The sequence below is a fragment of the Spermophilus citellus genome, assembly GCF_964194105.1.
Source record: "Spermophilus citellus genome assembly, chromosome: 6".
In the NCBI taxonomy this organism is placed as follows: domain Eukaryota; kingdom Metazoa; phylum Chordata; class Mammalia; order Rodentia; family Sciuridae; genus Spermophilus; species Spermophilus citellus.
This window is the reverse complement of record NC_138187.1, coordinates 9,228,012-9,255,335: the sequence shown is the minus strand read 5'-3', so window position 1 is coordinate 9,255,335 and position 27,324 is coordinate 9,228,012. Positions and strand designations below refer to the sequence as shown.

The 27,324-nt window shown below is 48.2% G+C and overlaps 1 protein-coding gene across 2 annotated transcripts in view; it reads right to left on the bottom strand.

Moving 5' to 3' along the window:
- The window catches only part of SNX29 (sorting nexin 29), a 388,450-nt gene that overhangs the window by 254,714 nt on the left and 106,412 nt on the right, over window positions 1–27,324 (bottom strand). For both annotated transcript variants that reach the window (XR_014022540.1, XM_081298376.1), the window contains exons 12-13: window positions 22,769–22,832; window positions 20,758–20,886 (exon numbers count right to left, since the gene is read on the bottom strand). Coding sequence is in view for 1 of the 2 variants with exons in the window: in XM_081298376.1 (XP_081154502.1) it covers window positions 20,758–20,886; window positions 22,769–22,832 (193 nt within the window). In the remaining variant the exon portion in view is untranslated. The remainder of the gene's footprint in view (window positions 1–20,757; window positions 20,887–22,768; window positions 22,833–27,324) is intronic.

Genomic DNA, 27,324 nt, shown 5'->3' with positions numbered 1-27,324 from the left:
ATAAACAGGGGCTCCTACCCCAGCCAATCAAAGGGGTCTGGTGTCTGTTAATCAGGCCAGAGCTTCTCTTCCACTTGCTAATACCCATTTCCTGGGCTCACCTCACTCTTGTGCTGTCGAGAAGATAAACATTCTCTAGCTCTTCATGTGAGCTGCTCCTCCCAGTGGCTTCCTCAATTGTACACAATCTTCTAACACAACATTATTGTACCAGAATATACAGAATATTTCCATGCACACAATGACATAATTACACTACTGCAAATCTGATAACCAAGTACATTTCCTCCCAAGATGGAGTTTTCTCTTCTGATTAGCAAACTCAACAGCACCAGAGTTGCCTGGGGCTATCACCAGACTTGGCACCAACAGAAGCAAGTGAAAAATCCAGAAGTGGGGCAGTGAGCTGCAGGGTAGAAAGGTGTCGGAAGGCAAGGATGGTTCAAGCCACAGACTTTTGTTCCTCAAGTACTGCCAATTACCTGCTGTGTTAGGCATGGGGTTCATGCCTGAGGATAAAAAGATGGAGACAGGGAAACAGCCAGGACTCCCTATTCCATAGGATTCCCAGTCTGATAAAGGAGACAGACTCTAATCAGAGACACAATATTTAATTATAAACCAGAGTAGGTGCTATGAAGAAAACAAAAGGCTGCCAGAATCTACAAATGAACAGCCTACACCATCTTGGGACTCATAATGGGGCTTGGGAAGCTGGGGCCAGCTTCCTCCTCAGGGGTCTCAGAGTTGGTGGGGAAGGGGACAGCATGCTCTATGAAAGCCACCCAGACCTCGAAGATCCATTTTCACCTCCAAAAGGAAATGTTTTCTCCCTTTGGGGGCAATTACTATAAGCCTGCTGCCAAGTTCTCCAAAATACACATAATTTCCAGTGCTTTTAGAATTCTTTTAAGCAATGGAAGGAAGGAGGGAGAGGGAGAGAGAGGGAGAAAAAAGAAAAAAAAAAGAAGGCAAACTTCTAATTATTTATATGTCAATCTGCAAAAATAAAAAAGGACTTTACATCTGATGTTCGTAATGTTTAGCAGAACACTCCCAGTTAAACGCCTCCTAGCAGTTCAACCTTCAGAGCAGGAAGAAATCATCTCATAATTCAACCCCGAAGACAGAAGACGAGCAGAACTGGAGCACGGCAGACAAATCGCCTTCTGTTTGTCTTCAATTTAGAGCTCAACAATTTGTCTTCCTGTCACAATGCTTTGCTACAGGAAACTTTCTGAAAAAGCTAAATTTAAAAGTTCACCAGGAAGAATCAGGGGAAGTTTTAGGAAAAGGTGAAACAGGGGAAAACTACAGGGGGAGCCCTGGGATAGCACCCAGACGTGGCAGGGACAGGCTGAGGAGCTTCGGGTACGAGATGAAAGGCTCAGAATTGGGCAGCATTCCAAAAGGTGAAAGGCCCCCACACACACCTGAAAGATATGACCTCTTTAGAACTATGGTTATACTTGACCGGACCCAGCCAGGGCTAGAGTGAAAGCCTCAGTAACACATATGGCCACAGAGACCCTGAACATCACGAAGCACCATCCTGGACACCAAGAAAAGCAGATGTGGGGAGTTTGGGGTTTTTTGGTTTGTTTTTTTTTAAGAGAGAGTGAAAGAGGAGAGCGAGAAAGAGAATTTTTTAATATTTATTATTTTTTAGTTCTCGGCGGACACAACATCTTTGTTGGTATGTGGTGCTGAGGATCGAACCCGGGCCGCACGCACGCCAGGCGATTGCGCCACCACTTGAGCCACATCCCCAGCCCTGATGTGGGGAGTTTCTAGCAGACTCTGCAGGCAGACAGAGGCCCCAACTCCAGCCCTGCCACTGTGCACAGGACCTTGGTCAAGAGGCTTCACACCTGTCACCCTCCTGGGAATCGAGCAAGCAGCAGGACCCAGCTCATCAGCCACCATGAGAATTAGCCTTGCTCAAGGTATGTGCAGAATTCCTGGTGCAGTGACAGCTATTAAAATGCATTCTGTCTATTCCCCATGGGCAGCAGTCATGCCAGGCACCTATGAGGTCCACACTACACTCCTTGCTGGGCCCGACTTGGGCACCAGTGAAGTGGTTGCTAATGCAGACCAATCTCTGCGCAGGACTCATGGCCCACAGTGAACATTCCAGAGTGGAAGAAAGTTTACATTTGGAAAGAGTACGCACACACACGCAAGGTACAAGAGCAGGTAGTATGAGAAAATTCAAAAGCTGAACTGGGGGGAGATGTGGAGAGCGCAGCTCAGGGGTAGAGCACCTGCCTGGCATACAGGAGGCCTGGGTTCCATTCCCAGCACTGAGTGGGGAGGGGCACAGAGGGGAAAGCTGACAGGGCAAGAAGGTATGGCTGCTTCAGAGATGCCCTCTCCTCAGAGTACAGCAAGTAACAGCTAAGCAAAGACGTGGGGCCTTCGAGTTACAGGGAGAAGAAACAGCACTGAGGCTTAGCAGGAAGCAGGCAGGCATGGGCTGGGAGGGTTTCAAGCATGGGAGGGTATGAGCCAATATATGCTTGAAAAAGTGACGTGAGAACCAATTCAAGGGAAAACTTATCAAACTTAGATGATATCAAGGGGCACTTTACCACTGAGCTACATACTCAGCCCTTTGTATTTTATTTTTTATTTTGAGATTGTTGCCGATTTTACTTTGTAATAGTATGTGCGGTTTTAAGTCCTCACATGGCAGACTCGTGTATAGCCAAGTATTTATAGACGATTAGCATGTGGGACTTGCTTTAAGTATTCTAGCCAAAAACAAAGCAGAGGGTAGGCAGGCGAAGCAATCAAGAGCAATCGCAGGTCAAAGCTGCAAAGGCGGGTGAAGGGTGCAGAGATTAAGTACAGCGTCCATCTACTTCTGCATGTTTGTGTTGGAAATGTCCAGAACACTGGGATCCTAATTAGAAAGGCATACTTCAGGGCTGAGGTCGTAGCACAGTGGTAGAGTGTTTGCCTAGCCTGTGTGAGACACTGGGTTTGATTGTCAGCACCACATAGTAAAATAAAGGTCCATTGCCAACAACAACAACAAAAAAAAATTAAAGAAACAAGAAAAAGACATACTTCATGTTTATGTCAATATACTCTACCTCATAACTAAAAAGAATAATTTTTTTTAATTTCTTAAAGCCAAAAAAGAAGCAAACACAAACAGATGTTAAGTTTTACTCTGTGGCCATGGAGCTATGGGGAAAAGGCATCCTGGCCTGGCTAAGGTCCTCTGAAAGTCAAGGTCACATCCCCATTAGCCATGAACTTGGTTGTGAGAACCCACGACCATCCTCGTGCTGTCCAGCCTACAGCCACCATCTGTTAAATGACCACATCTCTTGCACAGCTGCGCAACCTCCACTAAAAACAAAGAAGCCAAAACAAATTAGCTTCAATCCACACAAATGAACCCAAATCACAGGCTCTGATCCTGCTGGTGACCAGGCTTGAAGCAGCCTGACACGGTGACCCCGGTAATTACAAAGCGATGTGACTCTCATGCACTATCTGGAGACGCAATCACTGGGCAAGAATTAGCTCATTAGCAGCTGTTCCTGGCCCATATCCCCTGCCTCAGGGCTCAGGTCCTACAGTTGTGGTGCCGACTCACCCTTCTAAAGAACTGCCACTGAATGGCTCAGGCAGCAGAGGAGGGACAGGTTCAGAGGGAAGCAAGCATCCTCACTGAAAACACTGGTGCCAGGGAGAGCTGGGAGGGTCTCCAAATTTCAGGAGCTATGCAAATAACTCATCTGCATAATGCTAATTTAGCCCATAACCCCAAGTCCCAAAGCCCACTGGGAAGGCAGACTCGAATCAAAGGCCCAAAACAGAGTCCCACTTACCACTGTGGATTCCACTCTGTCCCTCAGGAATCCCTCCCCTGTTCTGGAGCTGAACAAGCTCCTCTCCTGCTAGACAGCTCAAGAAGAGACTCACTCCAGGACTGGCCTCTTCCATGCCCTTCTCTAAATGCCCAGGAGGCAGAACAAATGGGATCCATTTCTCACCCCCTCAAGGCCTTAGCCAGTGCCCCACAGTCCAGGAGGAGTCCCTGCCCTCTGCTGGCACCTGTGGAATCTGCCCCGAGGATGCTCTCCCTAGTCCTTTCCCCAAACACCCTGGACTCAATTCCCTCGAGCCACAGGGCTACCCAAGGCTTCCGTGGTGCCCCATCTCTGGTGCCCCCTCCTCTGCCTGAACGGCTCTCTCTGCCTGGGATCCCCTTCTGTGGGCTTCTAGAAGGTCATTGTCAGCCTGGAATCCTGAGGACCACCCTCGACTCAAAGTGGGACGAGATTTCCCGGCCTCCGTCTATTCACTACTGTACCTCAGACCCCATGCACGTGTCTTGACCTGCCCAATCTCACTTACCTGCCCCCACAAGGTAGGTTCTATTATGCCCCCCATTTATTGATTTTTAAAAATTGGGGCTCAGAGATATAGGAACTGTCCTAAGGTCACAAAGTAAGTGCTGAATGCAGAGATTGGTCAAGGTCTCTCTCACTCTAAAGCTTTTATTAATCACGTGGAGACGATCTTACACATTGATGACCACAGAACAGAATTCAAGCTCCCTTCCTGCTCCATGGAACCAGACAAGTGGATTTTTCAGGTAAGAGTTCACCATATGTGAGGCACTGAGCCCCATGCTATCTGCCTACCAAAACACCCCTTTCTCCCATTTCATTTAGGATGACAATGTACTCTACCAATAAACAATTATCAAATTTGTTAACATCACTAACAGTTCATGTCATTGAGAAGTAAGAGGAACTGTTTTAGGGGACTTTCAGGTAACACTTTTTTAAAAAGTTGACTAGGGGGTGGTGTTGGGCAGTGCTGGGATTCACTCAGAGCCTCTCACATGCTAAACACCCTGTCTACCACTGAGCTGCACCCCCATCCCTGACACATATCTTTTTCCCTTCCTCTACTGAATCTTGCCTGCTTCCCAGGATGCTGATGTGATTGCTGGGCATCTAACAGCCACTTAGAGCATGGAGTGATCTGAGAAATGCAAGCGAAGGCGAGATGTGCCAAGCACCCAGAACCAGCACAGCCGAAACAGCTCGCTCCACACTACCAATGCCAGAGCAGGGTCTCAGAGGTGCAGTTATTGGGTGCCTTTGTCACAGTTTCCCGCCCCCCCCACCCCAAGGTGGGGGAGGCGAAGACAGGTGTGGTTGCAGTGCTGGGGATGGAACCCAGGGCCTCACACACACTAGGCAAGTGCTCTACCCCTGAGCCACACCCCTGGCCCTGTCTTTGTTCTTAAATGGCACAGCTCCCAAGGGGCTTCTGCAGCCCAGGAGGTGGCAGTCCGGGACCTCTACTTCAGCACCCCCAGCTCAGCTCTGAGGTAATACTTGGTGCTTCCAGGTGAGAATGCATCTGAAGGAGGGTCTCTGCTCAAAACAATCCGTGATGGCTGTTTGGTGGCAAGAGTCTCACTCTTCTGCCTCGTCTGTGTTCAGCACCAGCACACACCGAGTGAGCTTGTGTTTGCTCAGAGAACAAATACTCTGCAAACTTCAAGTCAGACTTGACAGCTGCCTGTCTTTAAGTGGCACTGCCACTGCTGCCAAGAATATCTACCTCCACTAGGCTTCCTGTTGCTCCAAAATAACAAGAAGTTGCTTGGCAGTGATGTCACACTGCCACTGTCACCGCCTGCAGGGCATTCACATGCTGGCTATATTTAAGACCCAGGCTTCATGTTCAGTGACATGGAAATTGCCACCTTGTGAACCGCACTGGAAAGGCAAGATTTGAAAAATTGTTTCCTAGGAAAAATCAGGTTGCAAATTCTGCTTCTCTGAAGGCAAAGAAGGAAAGCCAAGGCTAAACCCAGCAACCGGCCCCAGGCCCTGATCGCAGCTGGCTGCTTCACTGTAACCGGGAAGTCACTCATCACCACAGCCTCTCCCCCTCCCAATTATTCACTTCTCCAGGGCTCCTTTGTTATCCCTCAAAACCATTCAGTTATATTTACTCCTCTGGACTTAGCTACCTGCTTCACACTAGAAAGGACAGCAAAGTGGGTAATAATGAATGGTAGGTGCACTTCCCAGTGGGTAATCATCATGACCTTTTAAAGAGTGCTCTATCCTGTTTACTGGTTTCCATTATTTTCTATCTCCTCCTATTTCTGTGCTTTGTGGGGAAAGCCATGTTTCAGTCTCTCCCTTCTCCCTTCTCAACAGCTGTATCTCTTTTGCATCCTGATGAGCCACTCCAATCCATGTTCAGCGCAGATTTTGTGGGGGAACATCTGGCATCAGATACTAACAGCTCTGACGCTTAACCATTCAACGCAAGCATGTGATCCAAAACGCAGATGTTTGTGCAAATATACCTTGCTACTTATTCCCTGAAAATTTTAGTTCATCAACAAAACCCGAGTCTTTGACAGGAGTCTAAAATAATCAAAGAAAATAAACAGGCACCTGGCTTTCTCCTGGTGTGCAATGGCTATAGGAGACACTGCAATGTGCCTGTCCTTCTAACACGAACATCAATCGTTTCACACAGGAAAAACACCTGGGTGGGCTCGGAGCAGCTCAGAGGTAGAGCGCTTGCCTCACATGCACACAGCCCTGGGCTCCATCCCCCATATAGCAAAAAAAAAAAAAAAAAAAAAAAAAGGAACCATATCTAAGAAACTTAAACTAGATCCTAAAATAGGAAGTTTATGTGACTCCCGGTGGCTCATGGTATCTGAGAAAAAGCTTCCATAACTTCAAGTTTAGACAGCTCTGCATTTGGTATTTACAAAGTCCACACCACTATTCCCAAAGGGAAAGCCAGCCAGGAAATCATTCATGCCACGGATTCCTTCACCTCCACGGCCCAACAGCAAGAGCCAGGTGGGATCAACCAAGGATGGCACCAGCCCAAGCTCTAGTGAATGGCTCTCTGCCTCACCCTGGAGCCAAGAACGACGCAGAATTTTTGCCATTAAAACATTCACACCCTGTGCCTGGGATCCCACTCCTGGCAATATACACTAAGAGAAGAAACTGACAGCGAGAAAGGGCAAGAGACAAGGAAATTCATGGCAGCCTTTACTGCAGGCTCAGAAGGGTGGAAGCCTGGGCACTAACCCAATTGGAAACTGCCAAGTACCTGTGATGTGCTATACAGCAATAGAAATGACAATGGGCCAAACCGGCCAACATCCTGCTGTGGGGTAAGGAGGGAGACCTCCTTATTGAAAAGGATTTGAATAATATGAACTGCATTCGTCTGTTTGGTATTACTCTAACAAAATACCTGAGGTGGGCTAACTTTTTAAAGCCAAGAAGTTTATTGGGCTCACAGTTTGGGAGGGTGAGAAACCAAGAGTAGACAGTACCACTGACTTGGCCTCTACTGAGGGACTAGTGCAGAGAGTGTCATGATGCCAAGCAGCATGGATAGAGCAAGATCACATCTTGAAACAGGAAGCCAGAAAGTGATTCAGGAGTTGAGCTCACTCATTAAGTCACTCTCAAGCAGCTAGGGGGTCTCTCAAAAGCTACCTTAATCCCTCCACAGGGCAGCTCCACTAGTGATCTCAGGACTTCCCACTAGGCCCCACCTCATGAAGGTTCCATACTGTCTCCCAATACCACTACTGGGGACTAAAGCTTCCTGCACTTGAATCCTTGGGGCACAAAGCACATCCAAACTGTCACACCAACTGAGAGCCTTTACAGACACACTGACCTTCTAGTACAGGAATTCCACCCCAGAAACCCAGCTGAAGGGACTAACAAAGAATTAAAAAACAATAGCTTCAAGAAAAAAATACGTTCATGGAAGTACTAAGTATTTAGAAGAGAATAATGTGAGAAAGACGTTTTCAAACACAGAAAGCCCTCCTTACCCCTGGCAACCATCACAAGTGCTATTCCAGCCATACAAGGGAATGACAGATTTGTTAACTGCTTACCATAAAGAGCTAACTGTTTTGCAAAACTGACCGTCACCTTAGAGATTCGGAGTGATGTGAACTATGTAAAATGAACAGCCACATGAAATAAATGGGAACATAAATTCCTCATAAATAAAACATTAGCAATAACTGAGTGCAGGTGGTTTTCTTTAAACTTCTGTTCTTCCTGGACTTAAGGATTCCAAGTTGGACAGCACTTGTACATATCCAAAGGGAAGCCCCTACTTAAATATAATTTGAAATCTGTGTAGAAACAAAAGAAAACATCATGAACAGAATAACAATTGTGTGGACACAACTAGTGGTGGTGAGGCCACATGTGAAAAATGCACTCAACAGCCCCAGAGCGGGTACTGTTGATGTCATGGAATTTAGGACTCCTTCCCCACCAGGAGTTAGGATGCTTTTATGATTGAAAGGCTGAAAGGTAATTTTTTTAAAAAATGGTACTAGGGATTTAACCCAGGGCCTCACATATGCTAGCCAAGTGCTTTACCACTGAGCTGCATTCCAACTATGAAAGGTGATTTTTTTTAAAAAAAGCACAGAAACAAGAGCTGTCTCCAGACATCTCCAGTGGCTGGTCACAGCAGGATCCCACAGTGGAACCTACTTGTTACACTTCAACCTGAAAGCACATGGCTCCACGTGGAGTGGCAGAGGAAGCAGCAGAACGGCAGACCATGCCAGAACTCGCACGTAGATCATTAAAAACCCACAAAGTGAGCCACATGTTGATTACAGTTTACTTGGGAATAAAATCTTAAGCAAATATTGCAAATGTCATGGTGCTAATCACAGTATGCATTTTTTTTTCAAATAATGCAACACAAAAAAATTGACTCCCAATTTGGAGTTACAATCTCAAGCATTTCCACCCTCCTGAGACTACTATCTCTAACTTCCTCTTTAAACCACCACCAGCACTTCTCTGCCACTGGCTGCCCCATGGGACTTATCAGCAATGCATGACACCAGACCTAGGCCTGCTGAATCAGATGCTGGATGTGTATAGGGTTCCCAGAGGCTCGGTCTGTGCAGGAAGGCTTGAGGGGTGCCGATTTAAGTCAACGTCAGCTACAAGGGAGAATTTCCTGAGCAGTCTGGGTCTCAACCCCAAAGATTCTGATTTAGTTACTTTGGAAGGTCACCAGGACACAAGAGTTCTAAAAGCTCCTGGTAACTAAAACACACAGGCACATCTGAGCAACACATTCAGCTCTTAAGAGAATTCTTGGTTAAAAAGTTAGTTACATCTGACCATCAGAGCAGGCCAGATTAACAGGAAATGACTCTGCAGCCTTGAAATGGAGCAATCATTTACTTCTGCGAAACCATAATAACCATCTCGGCTGGCTTTCCCCGAGTATTTCAACGGCATAGTCTCTGTGCTTGGCACTTTCATGCATTCTCTCTTAATATCCTCAAGACAGACCGTTCTATCCTGGCTGTCTAGATGGGAAGCTTAGGTACAAACTCCCCATTTGAGATCGCACATCTAAGAAGGGGTGAAGCCCCTGCCTGACCCCGAGAACATGCACCCCCTTCAACCGTGTGGCCTGGGTGCCCCACAGTCTTGAGAAGCATGGCTCCAATTCAGGATTCAGGCCTGCTCCACTCCATGGCATGATACTTCCTTCTGAGAATGGCCAACTAGCTGGGAATGGGGGCACATGCCTGCAATTCCAGCCACTCGGAAGGATCACAATCAAGGCCAAGCTAGGCAACTTAGACTGTCTCAGAATCAAAGTGTCAAAGAGGCACTTGACACAGGATGTAGCTCTGAACACACTGAACCTTGAGGAGAGCGGCAGCAGAGCTGGGGTGGGCTGGGCAGTAGGAAGCCAACAGATAATCCAGTGTGGTCAGGGACCAGACGGCTCCTGAACACAAAACCCTGATGGCATATTTGCAAATGGTCTTAAGAACAAAGTATGGGTGGAGACAGTGCTGCCCTCTAGAGCACTTGTCTAGCATGCACAGGGCCCTGGGTGCCATCTCCAGCACCACAAAATAAAGCACACACACACAAAATGGCCGACTAAACAGGCACAGATGGAATTGCCAGCCAAAAGATTAAAACCTGCCTGTAAAACCTTTCTCTCAATTTTAGCACCTAGATTAGAATTGTTATCTTTAGATCTAAAAAAGCTTAATACAAAACAGACATTTAAGGAGAGAATCAAGAAATGAACAACTGAACCAACCATGGATCCCTGGATTTCAGGACTATAGAACTACACAGGTCAACAGCCCCCAACCCATGCCACCCTGCCCCTGCCCTAGCAGCACGTCTCGCGGTCATCTTTGCTCCCCATGCCAGCTCCATCCCGTGCTGCCACTCTCCCTGGCTTTGGGCTATAAATTATTCAGTCTCTACCAGCTGCTTTTGAGCATGTGCTGAAGAGAAGAGCCCAGCTCAGTGCATGAGACTCGGCCAAATCAAAGAGCCAGTGACCCTGAGGAGAGCGGCAGCAGAGCCGGGGTGGGCTGGCCGCAGTAGAAAGTCAACAGATAATCCAGTGTGGTCAGGAACCAGAGGGCTCCTGAACACAAAACCCTGATGGTACATTTGCAAATGATCTTAGGAACGAAGTGTGGAGAAAGGGTTGGGGTGGAGACAGTGCTGCCCTCTAGAGAGGCAGCACCCACATGTGGACATCAGGTGGTGGCAGGCGCTGGCAGCATTACAGTGGAATCAAGGCCAGCGGTCCTGAAAGGCCAAGGCAGTCCACAGCCAGAACAGGCTCCTGTGGCCAGTTACAGAGGTGAATGAGAACCTTGTCTACCATCTGAACCTGAAATGTAATCTCAGACACCAGACTACCGGGTTTCCCTCCAGGGTCCACCCCTCCCTCCACTTTCTCATCTTCTGTACTTCCTGAAAAGCCCGACTTCTGATCTTCTTACCTCCTTTAAGTCCAAACTCATGCATTACAAGCAGATCAAGCACTTAACTGTGTTTTCTAGCACAGCTGTGCCTGACCAATGTATATTAAAATCTACTTTTTATCATAAATGACTTTCCCTTTATTCCCCCTTTCATGTTGGAGGCAGGGTGTTATACTGACTTTCTTAAATCACTCATGTAGGTAAGTTATATTAGCTACGAATGTCATTTCAAGATATTAAAGGAGTATTACCAAGTATATTTATTAAAAAAAAAAAAGGGACACCAAGTCTGCTAAAATCAAGTCTAAAGATGCCAAAATAGCTTTGGTGACAGCTCAGGAGGTCGACTTTTACCAGACACAAACATCTAACCAGGAAAAAGCACAACAGAGAACACAGCGGAGCCCTTCCAACTACCGACGAGAGCACCTGAAGCCAAGCTCAAATCTATAGGCTCAAGAGTAGTGACAGCTCAGTGCCTTGCTTTGGGACATTTACAGAATCCAAATGTAATAGGGGGACAGCCACGGGGCAGTAACTCACCGCGGGTCACCCGCCATCACTGCCCGCCCTCCTACAGGGAGCAGCTTTCTGATTTTCTTTTGAGGAACCTCCTGCAGCCCTTCTTCCCACTGCTGTAGTTCAGATGAGCAAAGCCACCTCCTCTCAGCTGCAGGAAGGCACGTGATCCAGGGCTGGGCAGCAAGGATGCCGCTGCCCACTGGGGAAATGGGAGTGGACCCACGGCCCCCCCAAGAGTCATGGGGAAGAAGCCCTCCCCTCCCACTGGCTGCTAGAGAGACAGATCTAGCCCTGGAGCTGCTGGGGCCTCCTGGTCTCCATGAGAGAAGCCGAGACCAAGGGAAAGGGAGAGAAACATAGGAGGACATGGTGCTACATGACATCCCTGTTCTTTCACCCAGCTGAGCAGAGCCATCTCTCTCCTAAGCACCTAAGGGGGTGAGCCATTCAGCCATGGATGTCATAGGAAGGTGGATGGTTTCTGTCACCTACCATTGCACATTCTCACTACCCACTGACTCCAGGTGGATGGCTGAGACGTTTCCAGACAGCCCCAACTCCCAAAAAGTAACTAAAATATAGTCGTGGGACAAAGGAGTGCCATCACCAGCAGTTCAAAACTCAGTCAGATGAGCCGTGCTCACAGAAGGGCCCTCCAATGTGGAAAGAGTTAGGTATGTCTGAGTGGTAGTGTTCTGGCCCCACAGTCCCTTCACTACTGAGCCCCACTGTGTGCCAGGTATTGTTCTTCTCTAGGAAGACAGGTTAGGTGAGCACGGGCACTCCCATATGGAGCTTCTACAACTGAAGACCGGCAGCCCGTGGGAGACAAGTCTCTGATGCCAAAACTAGCACTGTTCAGGAATGTGGGTAGGTCTATCACAGAAGGATCCTACTAGCTCCAAGGCAGGCAGGAGAGGGTGGGCAAGACAATTCGGATCAACAAGTGCCCTCAATGTACTAAGAAACAGAAAACCCAACTGGAATTGGCTTAGAGAGTAAAGGGGTTTGTGGCCACACACTGGACAGTCCAGAGAGACCTTCAAGGGGGAGCTGATCGGGCTGGGGATGTGGCTCAAGCGGTAGCGCGCTTGCCTGGCATGCGTGCGGCCCGAGTTCGATCCTCAGCACCACATACCAACAAAGATGTTGTGTCCGCTGAGAACTAAAAAATATTGAAAAAATATTAAAAAAAAAAAAAAGAAATCTGTAAATCTACCTGTAAACTGTTAGTTAACCCCCAATAAATATATTAAAAAAAGGGGGGGGGAGCTGATCCAGCAGGCCAGTGACATCTTAAGACCCAGTTTGCTTGCCTCAGTTCCCCATTCCAAGCTGCTGTACAGACACCTCATCCTAAGGCCAGCTCCCCTCACGGTATCAAAATGGCCAAAGCTGTTCCCATCTTTACGCCCCTGCAGTGCATGATCCAGGAGGAGGAGAGCCACCCTGTGATTAACAGACCATCTTCCTCCAAAGTCCCAACACAGCCAGGTACTGTGGTGCACCTGTGATCCCAGCAGCTTGACAGACTGAGGCAGCAGGATCACAAGTTCAAAGCCAGCCTCAGCAACTTAGCAAGACTCTGTCTCAAAAAATAAAAAGGGCGGGGATGTGGTTCAGTGGCTTAACACCCTGAGTTCAATCCGTGATAATCAAAACAAAGAAAGTCCCAACACACTTTGAATCATGTCTGTTTGACCAAAATCAGGTGACACACCTACTTCCTGAACCAAATACAATCACCACACCCAGTTGGGTCAAGCCATAGCTACCCGAACCAATCACTTTAGAAAGCAGATGGAATTACCTTGACCACATTAGGACATCCAGGCTGAACTTTGGTGCCTAGGAGAGTTCACCCCCTACCACCACCCAAGAGAGAAAAACGAAGCCCTGGCTGATGCCCGTGTGTGGGAGAAAGTGGGGAGGGATTTGGGGGGACAATAGAATGTCAGTACAGCACCTCTTCTTTTAGAGCAGAACCTACTCTTAATCCCCAACTCTCAGTCCATAAGCCATTTGTTTAGCAAATGTGAATTTTTTTGAAAGCAGCAAAGCAAAAAGTAGGCCTTACTTCTGGACTCTACTGAGCCTGAGGGAAAGTTTTGCTTGACATAACAGGTTGACGCTCTGGTGCATGTTTATTTTTACCAAACAGAACTCAAACAGGGCTTCGTAGAAATGACAAGCTCTCCCTTTTGCAGTGTGAGGCAGGACACCGCCATCCTGCCTGAGGACATCTCGAGCAGCCCTGTTATTCCACCTGTGGAGCGCACGTCCGGCAAGCTCCCCACTGCTTCTCCTCCCCGTCCACGGAAGACATGGCTTCTCACTGACCACACTCATCCCTGCTGACCCTGGTGAGACCCCAGAATCCTCAGTCGAATCCCAGGCAGCCGCTGCCACAGCTGGCAGCAGGATGAAACCCACGCGCTCTTCCTCTCACGGTGCTTGTTCCAGCTGGGGATGGCCCTAAGGTGGCCAGACCCGTACCTCCAAAGGCCCCCCTCTAACCCAGGACTGGCTTGGGGTTCAAGTCCACAATCCCCACATTTGACCTCCTCTCTCGTGATAACACAATCCACGACTCGGGAGGGCCACTCTCCTTTTCCATGTTCTTCTGAGGATTTTTTTTTTTTTTAAAGAACAAAGAAAAAAAGCAGAGTCTGAACCTTCAGGCAGAAACTAAGATTGAAAGCTTTCATCAAAAGCTAATAAAATTCTCCTGGGGGTGCTGGAGGGAGGACCCGCAGGTTCCTGAGGCCCAGGTCCACCCTGCATGGTGCAGTTTCAAGCCCCATATGCAGATCCACTGCCCAGGAGCCCACCCAAGACAAAGGGACATGCACTGAGCAGGCAGGAAAGAAATCAGACCCAGAGGAGACGAAGGTCAAGTGAATGCCACAGGCCAAAGGCCACTTCAGTCAGCTTTTTAAATGCTGCAACCAAAACACCTGATAAGAACAATTTTGGAGGAGGAAAAGTTTATTTGGGGCGCTTGGTTTCAGAGGTTGCAGTCCAGACAGCCAGCTCCATTGCTCTGGGCTTCAGATGAGGCAGAGCATCATGATGGAAAGGTGTGGTAGAGGAGAGCCGCTCAGGACATGACAATCAGGAGGCAGAGAGAGCTCTGCAGACCAGGGATAAAATATAACCCCAAAAGCATACACCCAGTGACCCACCTCCTCCAGTCACCACCTAGTTAATACCTATCAGTGAAGTAATGCACTGATTAGGTTAAGGCTCTCATAACCCAGTCATTTTACCTCTAAACTTTCCTGCACTGTCTCACACATGAGCTTCTGGGGGACACCTTAGGGTCTAAACCATAACAGGCCCCAAATGCTTATGATGGGGAAGTGCAAGGAGAGTGCCCCAGTCTGGCTGGGCACAAAATCACGAGCCACTCACAGCCTTGTAGATTCAAACAGCAATTCTTTATTCCCGAACTCTCACCGGCACTCTACATGCACGTTCTGGGGAAAATCCACACCTCCACCGGGCTCTGCATCCACCTTAAACCTGGAACCGCCCTATTCCCAGCAGGATCCACACCCTAAACCTGGAACCTCCCTAAACCCTGATCCGCCCTGGTAGGACCAGGGCCGCCTTTCTCAAACATTCATGCAATGTCACTGCAAATGACCTGGGTCCAACGCAAGCCCATTTCCACAATGGAGTCTTTCCTCTAAGCAACATTGGGTAGGCCGACAAGGAAATTGCCATGCATCATTCCTACTTGGCTATGGCTCTCAGCAGGGGAGGACCCACAAGATCCTGGCCTGGCCTCAGCATCCCCTGCCATTCATGGACAAGACTCCAGCAAAGAAGAAAGTAGATGATGTACACCGAGCTCTTGGGAGAGGCCTGGGGCCACGCTAAGTGCTTTGAAAGCATTAACTCATGTCATCTTCTCTATGATCCAAGAGGAAGTGTGACACACATGCTCCTCTGCCCATTGCCTGAGGGCCCTGGTGAGGCTCTCAGTCACAGCCTTCTGCTCCCTGTCAACCACAACGAACCCAACAAAGCAGGCTTCCTTTATGCTGTATGCAGACACTGCAAGGACACTGGATTCTTTTTGGATCCTGCAAGGATCCACTTTTGCCACTATGTGCAGAGAGCCCACTGAAGACTGACGCCAGCACAAAGGACACAGAGCCAAGGGAGGGGAGAAACCACTGACACCTCCAGAGGACCTGGAGCCAAGGCCACCTGAAGAACGCAAACAGTACTTGGGTTCCCAGCCACAGCAAAAACATTCCCATCGGCCCAGGCTTGGGGTCTATGCCAGCAAAGCCAGGAGAGGGCTGAGACATTAGGTTGTTGAGTGGCAGCATCAGGAGCAGTCACTGTGCTGTGTGTATCTCCAGTACGGGTCAGACATGGCCTCCCAAGTCAGCTGTCCCCACCACACATCAGGCAGCCTCGGGAGGGGGTGGGGCAGCACAAGCCTAAGTGTTTAAGGAGAAGAGGACCCAGAGGCTTCAGGAGGGGCTGGGGAAAACATGACCCACCTCTGATAGTGCTGAGCCGCCCAGCAGGAGGGAAAAGCTGACCACAGGACCCTGCTAAGCTGGCCCCACAGGAGAGATAGGAGCAGCAGCCTGGGGCAGAGCTGTTCCAATAACCCAGCAGGTTTCTCAAAAACACTGTCTCCACCCCTTGGTAAATCTCCACAAAGGAGAAGTCCCTTCCTGGATCTGGCAGGTTCACAGTTGAGAGGGTGAATCTACATAGATCCAGAGAACACCCAATCTGCTCCAGGCCAACACCCAAACCAGAACCCCCCCTCAGTCAGGACTCAACATTACAACTGAGCCAGCCTGTGGTTGGTTCTCACTCAAAGAACAAAAGCAATGCACTTAAAAATACCACAAGGAAAAACATCTTCAGGAAAGATTGGATCCAGCAGCTCAAACGACATTGTCAGGAACTGTTGATTTTCACTCCCATTTCTCCACTATGTTGGTGCCACTTGGTGTTAGGATCTTCCCACAGGGCATAAAAGTCGCCAAAAACTTGAGGGATGGAGTCATTGACTGTCGAGGCCTGGATCAGCCAATCTCCTCCAAAGCATGGCGGGTAGAGGGGAAGGACGGGGTCAACCCCATCAAACCACGTGGACAGAGTGGGGAGAAGGAGTTCACCACAGAGATCCAGGGTAGAATAAGGGTTAATCTTGTGTTAATTTGAAGGGATCCCAGGATACCCAGGTATCTGCTTAAACATCATCTCTCTGAGCCTGGGGGCATTTCCAGAAGAGATTCACATTTGCACTGGTGAACTGAGCAGGGCAGATGGCCTGCAGCCATGAGCCTGACATCATGCACTCCATGGAGGCCCAAGCAGCGTGCGCGCGTGCGCACACACACACACACACACACACACACACACACACAGGAAGGCGAATTCTCTCGAGCTGCATCACTGCTCTCCTGCCCTTGGTGCTCTCAATTCTCAGGCCTTTCCAATTCAGACTGCATCTGTAACAGCAACCCTCTGGACATCAGGCCTTGTGCTTGTACCACCAGCATCCCCGATCTCCAGCCTGCACACTACAGACCACGGGCACGTGCAAGCCATTATCATCCATGCCCACATTGGCCAGTACTTACAATAAATCTTTCTAGAGAGATGCAAACTGCTGGTTCTTTCTCTGCAGTGCCTGTAGTCCCCATATGTAGCTACAATCTGATGGTCATGGGGGCAGCCTTCAAGATGGCCCCTGCCTTGTGTGTATTCCCCTCCCACATTACATCAGGGCTGATCTGTGTAACTAAAAAATACAGTGGAAGTGGTTGGTGTCAGCTCCAAGATCAGTTTATCAAAACATAATGGCTGACATCTTCAGTATGCTCTCGCTCTTGAGCTATGCCCTATGGGAATCGGCTACTGTTGTCCACAGCCCTAACGAGAGGCCCATAGGGCCAGGAGCCAAAGCTGCCTGTTCAGTCACGTGAGTAAACATGAGAATGGTCCCTCCAGTCCCAGCCAAGCCTTCAGATGGCAGCAACTTTGGCCAGCAGCCACCTCTTGAGAGACCCTGACCCCCCAGCCAAGTCATTCCCAGATTCCTCACAAAAAAAGATTACAAATATTTGTTGTTTTAAACAAACAAGTTTGGAGATAGTTATCTCTTGCTGTGTCACAAATTAATACAATAAGCAGAAATAGAAAACGTCCCCACCACAATCCAACCACCATGTTTATTTGCTTGCTGTGATGCTTGTGTCCCCCCTCAGTTCAGGTGTTAGAGAAAACTTAATTCCTTGTGCAATGTCGGGAGGTGGTTAGGTCAAGAGGGCTTTACCCTCTCCAGTGGATTAATGTCCTCACCACAAGAACGGGATTGTTTAAAAGAAGCGAGTTCCACTCTCTTCCCTCTCATACGCTCTCCTCTGTGATGCTTCCGCCTCCCATCCTGGACTTCCAGCCTCAGAACCATGAGCCCAGTAAATTTCTGTCCATTCTAGATCACCCTGTCTGTGGCAGCCTGTCACAGTAGCATAAGAGTCTGACACTTCCCTCTCAGTGTAAACTTTTATCTTCTTTCTTTGAACATCTGCCTCATAGTTTGAGTTTTCTTAATTCAGCAGGAAGCAAGGCAATCAATTATTTAGAAGAATGTGACTGGCACAGTCCTAACTGCATCTGACTGTAATGCCTCCACATCGGGGCCTAGCAGGTGCTCAGGGCCACAAAAGCACTGAGCCAGTTACATGAACTCGTTCTTGGTCGAACTGTGACAGATGAAAGGAAAGCCATTAATTTTTAGCAAAAGAAATCTGTAATCAAATGCAGAAGTTGCTCAGTGATGTTTCAGCCTCACAATATACTCTCAAAGCCAGTAACACACACAAATACACGCTTGGTATTAGAATGTTTACACAAAATAAACTCCACAGTTCTGAATCTAAAGTAGCCTGCACCGTTCTTTCTATACCATTGCTGTTAAAATATATCTTTTGATTAGGCAACGTCTCTTAGTAACATAATTTTTATATTAAAGAAAAATGATGATAGTTAACATTTACTGAGCTTGTGGGAAGCATATTTATTGAGATGACAAATGGTCTCTCTCGTTTTACTCATGCAATAACTCAATGAGGCAGAGAATTTTCTTATCCCCATTTTATAACTAAGAAAACCAAAAGAGATTAAGTAACTTCCCAAGGTCACACCACTAGGAAGGAACAGAGCCACACTCTGACCCTCAATGATCACCTGCTTTGTCACACCTGCCCCTGGGGGCACACGTGGGCCTGAGAGCAGGATGGGGCCAGTGCAAACTTACTGCCAGCCTGCCCCACTGGCTATAGCCCTCCCAGCCCAGCACCCACCACCTCAGCAGGTCCTGTCTGCCAACAAACAGCTGTTCCTCCTGCGGCCAGAAACCAGAAGAAAGCTCTGACAGCCGGCAGAGAGGAACTCTATCGCAATTGACCTTCTCCAAACTTACACATTCGGCTGACCACTTTGCTTTGTTCCATTCTCTCCTATAATAATCACCTGTTGAACAGATGACCTTCTACCTGCAAACCACAAACTCTCAAATCGCTTAAACCCATTGTTCCCTTGAGGAGACTTCATATTATACAACTGCCTAGTCAAGAAATTGTTTTTCTCTACCCTATTTATGGGATAAAATTTTTCCCAGAATTATCGGATTCCAAAATACCCTTTAGACAACGCTCCCAACAACATACACACCCAACACCTTACGCACCCTGTTCCCTCCTCATCCAGTCTGCCTGGGTGGGTAAGATTGCCCTCTCCATCTCATAGATGGGCAAACACATGCTTGCAGAAGTTAAGTAGTTCACCCGGAAACACAATTTGCAAGTAATGGAGCGGGAACTTGAGTGTAAGCCAAGTCTTTACACAAGTCAGTAAATGACAGGGAATATAATCCTTTCTGTCACTGATGATTCAGAACCGGCCTCTCTGAAGACTGCAGCCTTTCCTATAGACACTGATTGCAAGCATGCCACAGGGTTTTAGCATGGCCAGGTGAAATGAAGGACCAGCTAACAAAATGCTACCAGTCACTCTACTTATGATTATCGTTTAACTGCCTCTGATGTCCAAGACATCATTTTAGAACCTGAAGAAAGGGGAGAAACTAGAAGAGTAGGGCTTGGATAAGAGGTCAAAGTGACAGACACATGTCAACGATACAAATGCTGCTTACGTCACCTGGCAGCACCAAGATGGAAGAGCTACCACTGCAAATGCACCCGACTCTGAGCCCCGACACAGCTGCAAAATATATTTCTCTCCTGGTCTAATTTAAAAGCAATTTTTGAGGAACCACCAACAAACTGCTTATCTCACCTAAAATGGGGGGGAAATACTGCAAACTACCCAAATGGTAAATTGACCATATTAAATTAGTCAATTTAATATGGTACATTAACTCATCCAGGTATATAAGAAAGGTTACCAGAAAAACCACTTCTGCAGTAGGAAGCCAAGCAAGGAGGCAGGCTGGGAAACGACAGGCTGGAGATTGTGGGTGCAGCTCAGAAAACACGTTCAGTACAAAATGATGTTTTATGGGAGCTGGGTTTTTTTTTAATTTTAATAAGATAAACATCACAGAAAAAAATGGCTCATAAGTAAAAATAAGCTCCATCATACCCATAACCAGAGAAACAGAAATGAAAGATCTTCTGCCAGCCTCATTTTTCTCCTGTGATATTATCAGAGACTCAAAACCTGGATCCTACCATGCTCTACACAGCTGGGCAGCAGCGCCACCTCGAAGGCTGCTGTGGAAGAAGCGTGGCTCAACAAACACCTGGAGAGGGCAGCAGAGGCTGCCACCCAGCCTAGAAAGGCACCTTGACCTGCAGGTCTACTTCTGGGAATGCTTCCAATAAACACACTTCCACAGGGACACCGTGACGGCGCAGGGGTATTGGCTGTGGCACTATTAATAGTCACAACATTGGAAAATCCTCAATACTCAGCTACTGGCAGACTGGTTAAACTAACTCTGGTGCAATCAGACAATGACACAGTAACGGGACAAGGAAGATGGAAGCCCCTTGGCACAAAAACACAGATCCTCCCTAAGATGTGAAGTGAGGGGCGAGTGGGAAAGGCACTGGCCAGCTACATGTGCACACACTGTCGTGTGGGGACACAGAACCTCTCTGCAACTGGCAATGGCGAGGGCATCCAGAAAGCACCAGCTGGCTGGGACCCGTGAGCAGAGACTCAACGTTTAACCTCCATTATTTTGAACCATGTGCATACACATCACTTATTGAGTGAACGTAGATAAATTTTGTCTCCTTTGGTTGCTTTCTTCTTATTATTAAGGCATACATGTGAAAAGTGCACAGTCTTGTAACAGCCCCCACGCTCACCTCCACCCTTGCCCCCCCTACCTTGCCAAAGCCTGGACCTTCATGGTGTGCCGCTCCTCCTGCTCAGTCACCTTCCTTTTCAAGGTGTCCACCTCCTGCCGGAGTGCAGCCGAATGTTCCATCTCGCCATCAAGCAGGTTCCGCAGGGATCTGGGAAGAGGGACCCAACTGTTCAGATGCCATCAAACAGGTTCATCAAGCCCAGAAAACTGTTCTTGACCCAAGTCCAGACTCATTCACTGTCCACAGGACTGCACAAATTCTAAGTCAAGTCTATTTCATAGAAACTTATTTCAGGAGATAGCTAACACTGCCAATCACCTGAGAGCAAGAATTACGAGGAGCCCAGGGCAGTCATCTGCAGTCAGGCCCCATGTCCCCGCTTTCCCAGGAGCAGACGGCCATCTGACTATGTGGATCAAGGCAGAGCAAGGACTTGACAAGTCCCAGGGAAGTCCTTTTAAAAACACACCCCCAAAAGGTGCAGGATATTATTCGGACTCATTTTGTCACAGATGCAGCGAGTAAGAGATGTAGCCAAGGAAAGGATGTCAGGAGAGACCAAAAGAATATCTGGAGCATAAAAACAGAATATACACTCGGATGATACGACAGCTGTCCAACCTCCCCACCCACCACCCACATCACACAGGGAGCCTGGCCTTCCTCGGCACCTCCGGCTGAGCAAGCATCGTGCTGCGGCAGGGCTGGCACTTGACATTCCCCTCCAAAACATATTCTCTCGTGTGTCTGTCACTCCCGGTCTCAAAAAGGGAGTAGACCAGTAGCTCGCCTCAAGTTTCTACCCAGAAACAAGCCTCACGTGGTTCTGTAGACCATTTCCTTCACTATGCACAAGTGGCTAGTTCTAGTCGACAGTGACCGACTGTGGTGCACCTGCACAGTCCAGGACATTGCCACAAAACAACAGCGTGCAGCCAAAAGCACCAGGCCCCAAGCCTAGCCCACTGTTCACTGACTCCCTCAAGACCTGTGCTCCCCTCTCGGGAGACTCCCCTCTCGGGCCTGGAAGCCCTGGCACCAACACACTATGATTTTTTTTCCTTCTCTGGGAAGAAAAAAATGACAGACAATGAGTTCTGTTCTTCACCAGGGAAAATAAATCCCGTGGCTCCTTCCCAGCAAACAGCTCCCGCTGGAGCCAGGGCTTTGGGCCCTTTGTGGAAAGTGCATGTTAGTTGGAAAATGGTGCCGTCTGTAAGGACTCTTTTTAAAACACTTCTTTTTTTAACAGATCACACTCATTTGCTTTCACGTTCCATAAAGGATGGGGAAGAAGCTTGTGAAGTGGTACTGGCCTGCTGCCTCCCCAGGTGGGGCCGCTTCCTGGTTAATGGCAGGCAGGCCCCTACCAGCCACAGCATGGCCAAGACAGGTTCTGGCAAAGGAGAAGCCCAACAGCAGACAAAAACCAACAGCAGGTGGCGTCTGGCACTGGTTTCAACAGGGAAGGAAAGAATAAAGATGTTTGCTTCTGGGCGTCTTCAAGGAGCTTTTGGCCAACTCCAGAGAATTCAAGTGTCGCCTGCTCGGTATCCCTGGGTTGGACACACCCTCAGACAGTGTTAGTGCCTGGACCCTAACACAGGCCCTTGATCAAAGGCCACTCCAAAGGGCCTTTGGGATAAGGGGTGGTCCAGGGGCTTCTTTCTGAAGTGATAACAATGTTCTAAAATTGACTGTGGTGATGATCATACATATCTGTGAAAACACTAAAAACTGCTGGCCTACACATGCTCAATGGGCAAGCTATAGGGAGTGTGGATTTTATCTCAATAAAGGCTACTTTTTAAAGAGAATCAAAGGCTGTTCTTCCAAATTCTTGTTCTAAGGTGATGCCATTATTCAAGGTTCTCATTCCTTGCTTGCACATAAGCCACACTGGACACTCAGGTGGCACAGCCAGTCAGAAACTAAGACATCACCAGTCGCGCTTGCCAATGAAGCAAAACTGCCTTCATCTGTTAATTCTCTGCCTGAGGAAGATCAGAACAGACTAAAAGCACGGTACCTGTTCTCTTCTTCCAGCTCATCCTTTCTGTTCATCATGGCCACGATGGCTTGTCGTAGTTCATCTAAGGAAAGAAAGCAAAGTCAAAGTCCATCAGTAGATCTTGCCTGTCAGACCATCGCCTCACCTCCATGGATCATCTGCCCTTAGGACAGCTTGTCTGGAAAGTTCCTTGTTCCTTTCAAAAGTAATTCCTGCACAGTCTTAGAGATCCAGTAGGCTCAGCTGTGCATTTCCATCAGCCACACGAAGTGTAAGGGCAGGGCAGGGCAGGATAAGAACAAATAAAGAGCTACTTCCTTGGTGAACACATTTGGCTTGCGATTCCTTAATGTTTCCCAAGTCCCCGATCCTGGACAGCCTCTATTTTGAACAATGATTTATTCCCTATTAAAGCTATTTATCAACCTAGACAGGAGATCGAGTGACCCTGGCTCCATAATGGCACAAAGGTAGTCATTCAGGTTTAGTCAAGGACCAGGCTTTCCCCTCGCTCCCCTCTATGGCTAGTTATGGGCAACACAACTGGGGTCTTCAATACCCAGCCATGTTCGCTCTCAGAAGCTACTTCCCAAACATCCTCCATAGGAAAGCCTGCCTGGGTAGAAACCACACTCTCCCATCTACATCAAACCCAGTGTTGCCATTGTGCTGGTCACTTCCAAGTCACTCAGACCTACGATCAGAAATTTTGATTTTTCCTGGAGAGCTACGGTTGTTTGGTCTATTTCCTTTAGTGGACCCTAGGAACTATATCACCCTCCGAAGACTGGCTACTAGAAGATCATAGCAAAAATTGTGCACCTAGCAGGAGAATGTGTACTTCAAAGCCCACTGAAGCACACAGGCCCAGATGACGAGGCCACAACAGACACTGAGGGATTTAATTCCTAGCACCATACTTCAAGACCATAGTTATGTATGACCCTTGCAAAATTTCTCGATCTTGAAATTGTTTTTAACAGCAAAAAAACACATTTCTGGGGCTGGGGATGTGGCTCAAGCGGTAGCGCGCTCGCCTGGCATGCGTGCGGCCCGGGTTCGATCCTCAGCACCACATACCAACAAAGATGTTGTGTCCACCGAGAACTAAAAAATAAATATTAAAAATTCTCTCTCTCTCAAAAAAAAAAACACATTTCTGGAAAAGAATAATAATGATTAGAAAGAAGAGGGGCAAAAGGAAGAGTAGGGTCAATAAGTCCACAGCAGAGTTAAGCAGTCTTGAAAAACAAAGGCCACCCCAAGGAGAAAGGCACAGGATAGGAAATGAGTGAAGCCAGAGCACAGCAAGCTGCCCACCTGAGCCATGCTCTGCGGGAGTTGAGGTGGCCCAGAGTAAACATGTTCATTCGTTCCCACGTTCAACATCTACTGAGCTCTACTGGGTTCAACCACCTTCCCAAGGAAGGACTCTCACAAGAGGATTCTTAACCCACAAGAAAGCACATTCACATTTGCCTATGATGAACGAGTCTGGAAGAATTTTCATTCTGAACTCAACTAGGTGGGGTCCTTGATCAGAGCCTTGAACCAGCGTCTCAGCTTTTCAGAGGCCTTCTTTAAGGCACGAAGGGGAGCAGTACCTACCCTCTTGCCTCCCTGGGGTGCTGCAAGGACCAGAGGAGAGATTAAATAGGATGGTGCTATCAGGACCGTGCCTCTCTCAGCCTATGGCTATAAGCATTAGCCCTTTAGAACTCATCATAATGCTATATGAGTTGATTATACTAAAATGGAAACGCTGATACATCTGTGGGGAAAAAAGTAATTTATTCTCGTGTTATCATGGGGCAGGGACCCTAGACACAATATATTTTGGAAGACAAGCAGGATAAACTCTCTCTGGTTCTTATCTCCAGGAAGCCCAGGACAAGTGGCAGCTTCATGTTGGGGCACCTTAGGGAGTAGCTCCTTGCTCCAAAGCCCATTTGAATTCTGAGTTTTCTTACAGTTTCTTTCCCCTTATAGTTCTTGGCTGGCCCAAGTCTCATAAGAGAAAAAAAATAAGATGCTCATAATTGTATCATGAGGCTGGAATAGGTGAAATTTCATTATAAACAAAGAACCCTCCCCCCCTTTGCTGGGCATCCCAGTCAGCCATGTGTCTGCTGTGGTGGAACGTCCTGTGCAGACCTGGTCAACATGGATGGACTGCCTGTACTGAGCCTAGGGCAGGCAACAGCACAACAGATGGCACGTGGCAGTGCATGCTCCTCTGCTGCCTGAGCTCAGAGAAGGGGTGTACTGGACTGCACCGCCTTCAGGGCCCTGAAGGAGTTGTTCATCACCACCATGGTCATGTGTTGACATCTGTCACTCCATGCAGCTCCTGAATACCACCCAACCTTTTCCCTATGCTCAGAGAGGGAGGTCTAGTGGCCTCCCGGGAGACCCTCCAGAGCAACTGTGGCTCAACCATCTTGGCCTTATCCACAGAGATTCTCACCCAAGATAATAACCCAGTGCATGTTAGTTCATGCATTTTCTGGCCAGAACCCATCTTCCCTCAGCTCGTCCCGCACTTCCAGTCTCAACAAGAAAACCAACCAATTCTCTAGGCCCTGATGAAAAGGCACCTCTTCTGTGAAGGCCTCCCTGACCCCAAGGTATGCAGTAATTAGTCACCTGTCTACCAAGGTGTGCACGACTCCAAAGCACACAGCATGTCATGCACCTAGATATCCACAGCTCCTTCACATTGAGGGCTTTGTCGAGGTGCATGGATCCGAGTTCTGTAAACAAGTGGCCCAAGAGATCTTTCCTCCCTAGCCCCTCTACACCTAAAGCTGGTGGCCAAAACAGCAGCTGTCACAGAGTAAATGTTTTCTACGTACCTAGTAGCACTTGAGCCCCAATCAGCTGCATTTCCACTCTCTGGCCACTTCATGCCAGGTCCCCGTAGGAGTCCCAGTAGCCTTCTAAATCCTAAGGCATAAGGTTGAAAAACTTGCCCTGGGCAGGTTCTATGGCTGGAGAAGACCAACAGCAGGAAGATGGGAAAAAAAAAAAAAAAAAGTTCTAGCAGCTTCTGCCCCAATAGTTCGTGGAAAGTTGCCATCAACGGCTCTGGACCAAGCAGATCTGAGTTCAAACTGCTGCTCAGCCACTCACCTCAGGTAACCGTGGACATGTATCTGCCTTGGAAACTACAAGGTGGGGCAATGCTACGCTCCTGTGGGATGCCTAAAGCTCCTAACTGGTGGGGAGAGCAGTATATGCAGCATATGCTCAGGGTTCAGAGTTTTTAGCGCAGTCTCTGCAGTCGAGCTTGAATTCCAGCTCCAAAACTGGGAAACCTTGGGCAAGTTACTGACCCTCTCTGTTAAAAATCCGATTTTATAGATAGATGCTCAGTCTCAAGACAGTGCTATAAGGATTAAATAAAGTCATATGCAAATGAGGTGCCTCGAACAATGTCCAGCATGTAGTAGCTTTGAAGAGGTATTAAGATCACTATGATGAGTGTCTTTCTCTCCAAAAACAGGGTACAGAGGTGGGAACAAAGCAGCAGTGCATGCTCAAAAGGACAGGTTGTCTACACTGCATACTTGTTCAGGAGTTGTGGAATTCACCCAGGACCTCAACCTTGGGAAATAAAGAATTATTTGAAGTGCTCTCCATACTGTAGCAGCAGACTAAATCATCATGGGCAGCACAGGAACCCATCCCAGCCACAATTCACTGTGTCACTAGAAGAGACTGAGCAAGCATCTGGGTTCTGGTTCTTTGGGTACCAGATGATGGAGTCGTAAACACTGCCACTCAAGACTTGGCAGCTAAAACCTTCAATACTCCATAGAAAAAGTCTTAGAGAAGAGCTGCTCCCCAGGATGACCCAGAAACCCACAATGATCGCTTTTCAAGAACAGCCTCAAGTTGCCCTAAGAGGTCTTGGCCAGCAGCTCACCTTGAGCCCAATGTCAGCTCAGAGAAACCACCTGTGAGAAACAACTGGACAACCAACGCTGACCCCATCCACTCCATCACCTTCCCACGATCTTCCCCTGCCCAGACACCGATTCCAGCCTCTTGGAGGGGGCCCTCTATTCCTATCAACATAAGCATGACAGATAACACGCGCAGGCAAAGCCCTGCTCTAATGGTGGAACCTTTTAAAAGATCCATCACTGTGCTGTCCAAGTGCCCCCCCTGCCGGCCTCACGCTGCCACAGCAGAACACTGAGCCAAGGGTGGATGGGAATGTGGAGTGGAGCAGGCACCCTCAACAGGCTTTAACTTAAACATGAATTCCTTTTCGCTGTCACATGGGGAGGGGGGCGGTTGTGACTTTCCTGGGGCAGTAGAGCCAGTAGGCAGCGTCAGGATGGTTTCTGAGCATCACAAACGTGACACTCCTTTAAGTGCGAGTGACCCCAGGAACAGAGGTGCTTCATGATGTCATGTTCTCTCCTCCCCAGCACCACGTTGCCCCTTACTTGCTTAGTCTTTATCACCTGCCGCGGCACCATTTCCAGCAAGAACAGAGCAGCTTCCCCCCATGGCCTCTGGAGTGTGGCCGAGTCGGGCTCACCCTCTCCTGAACCTGGACGGCC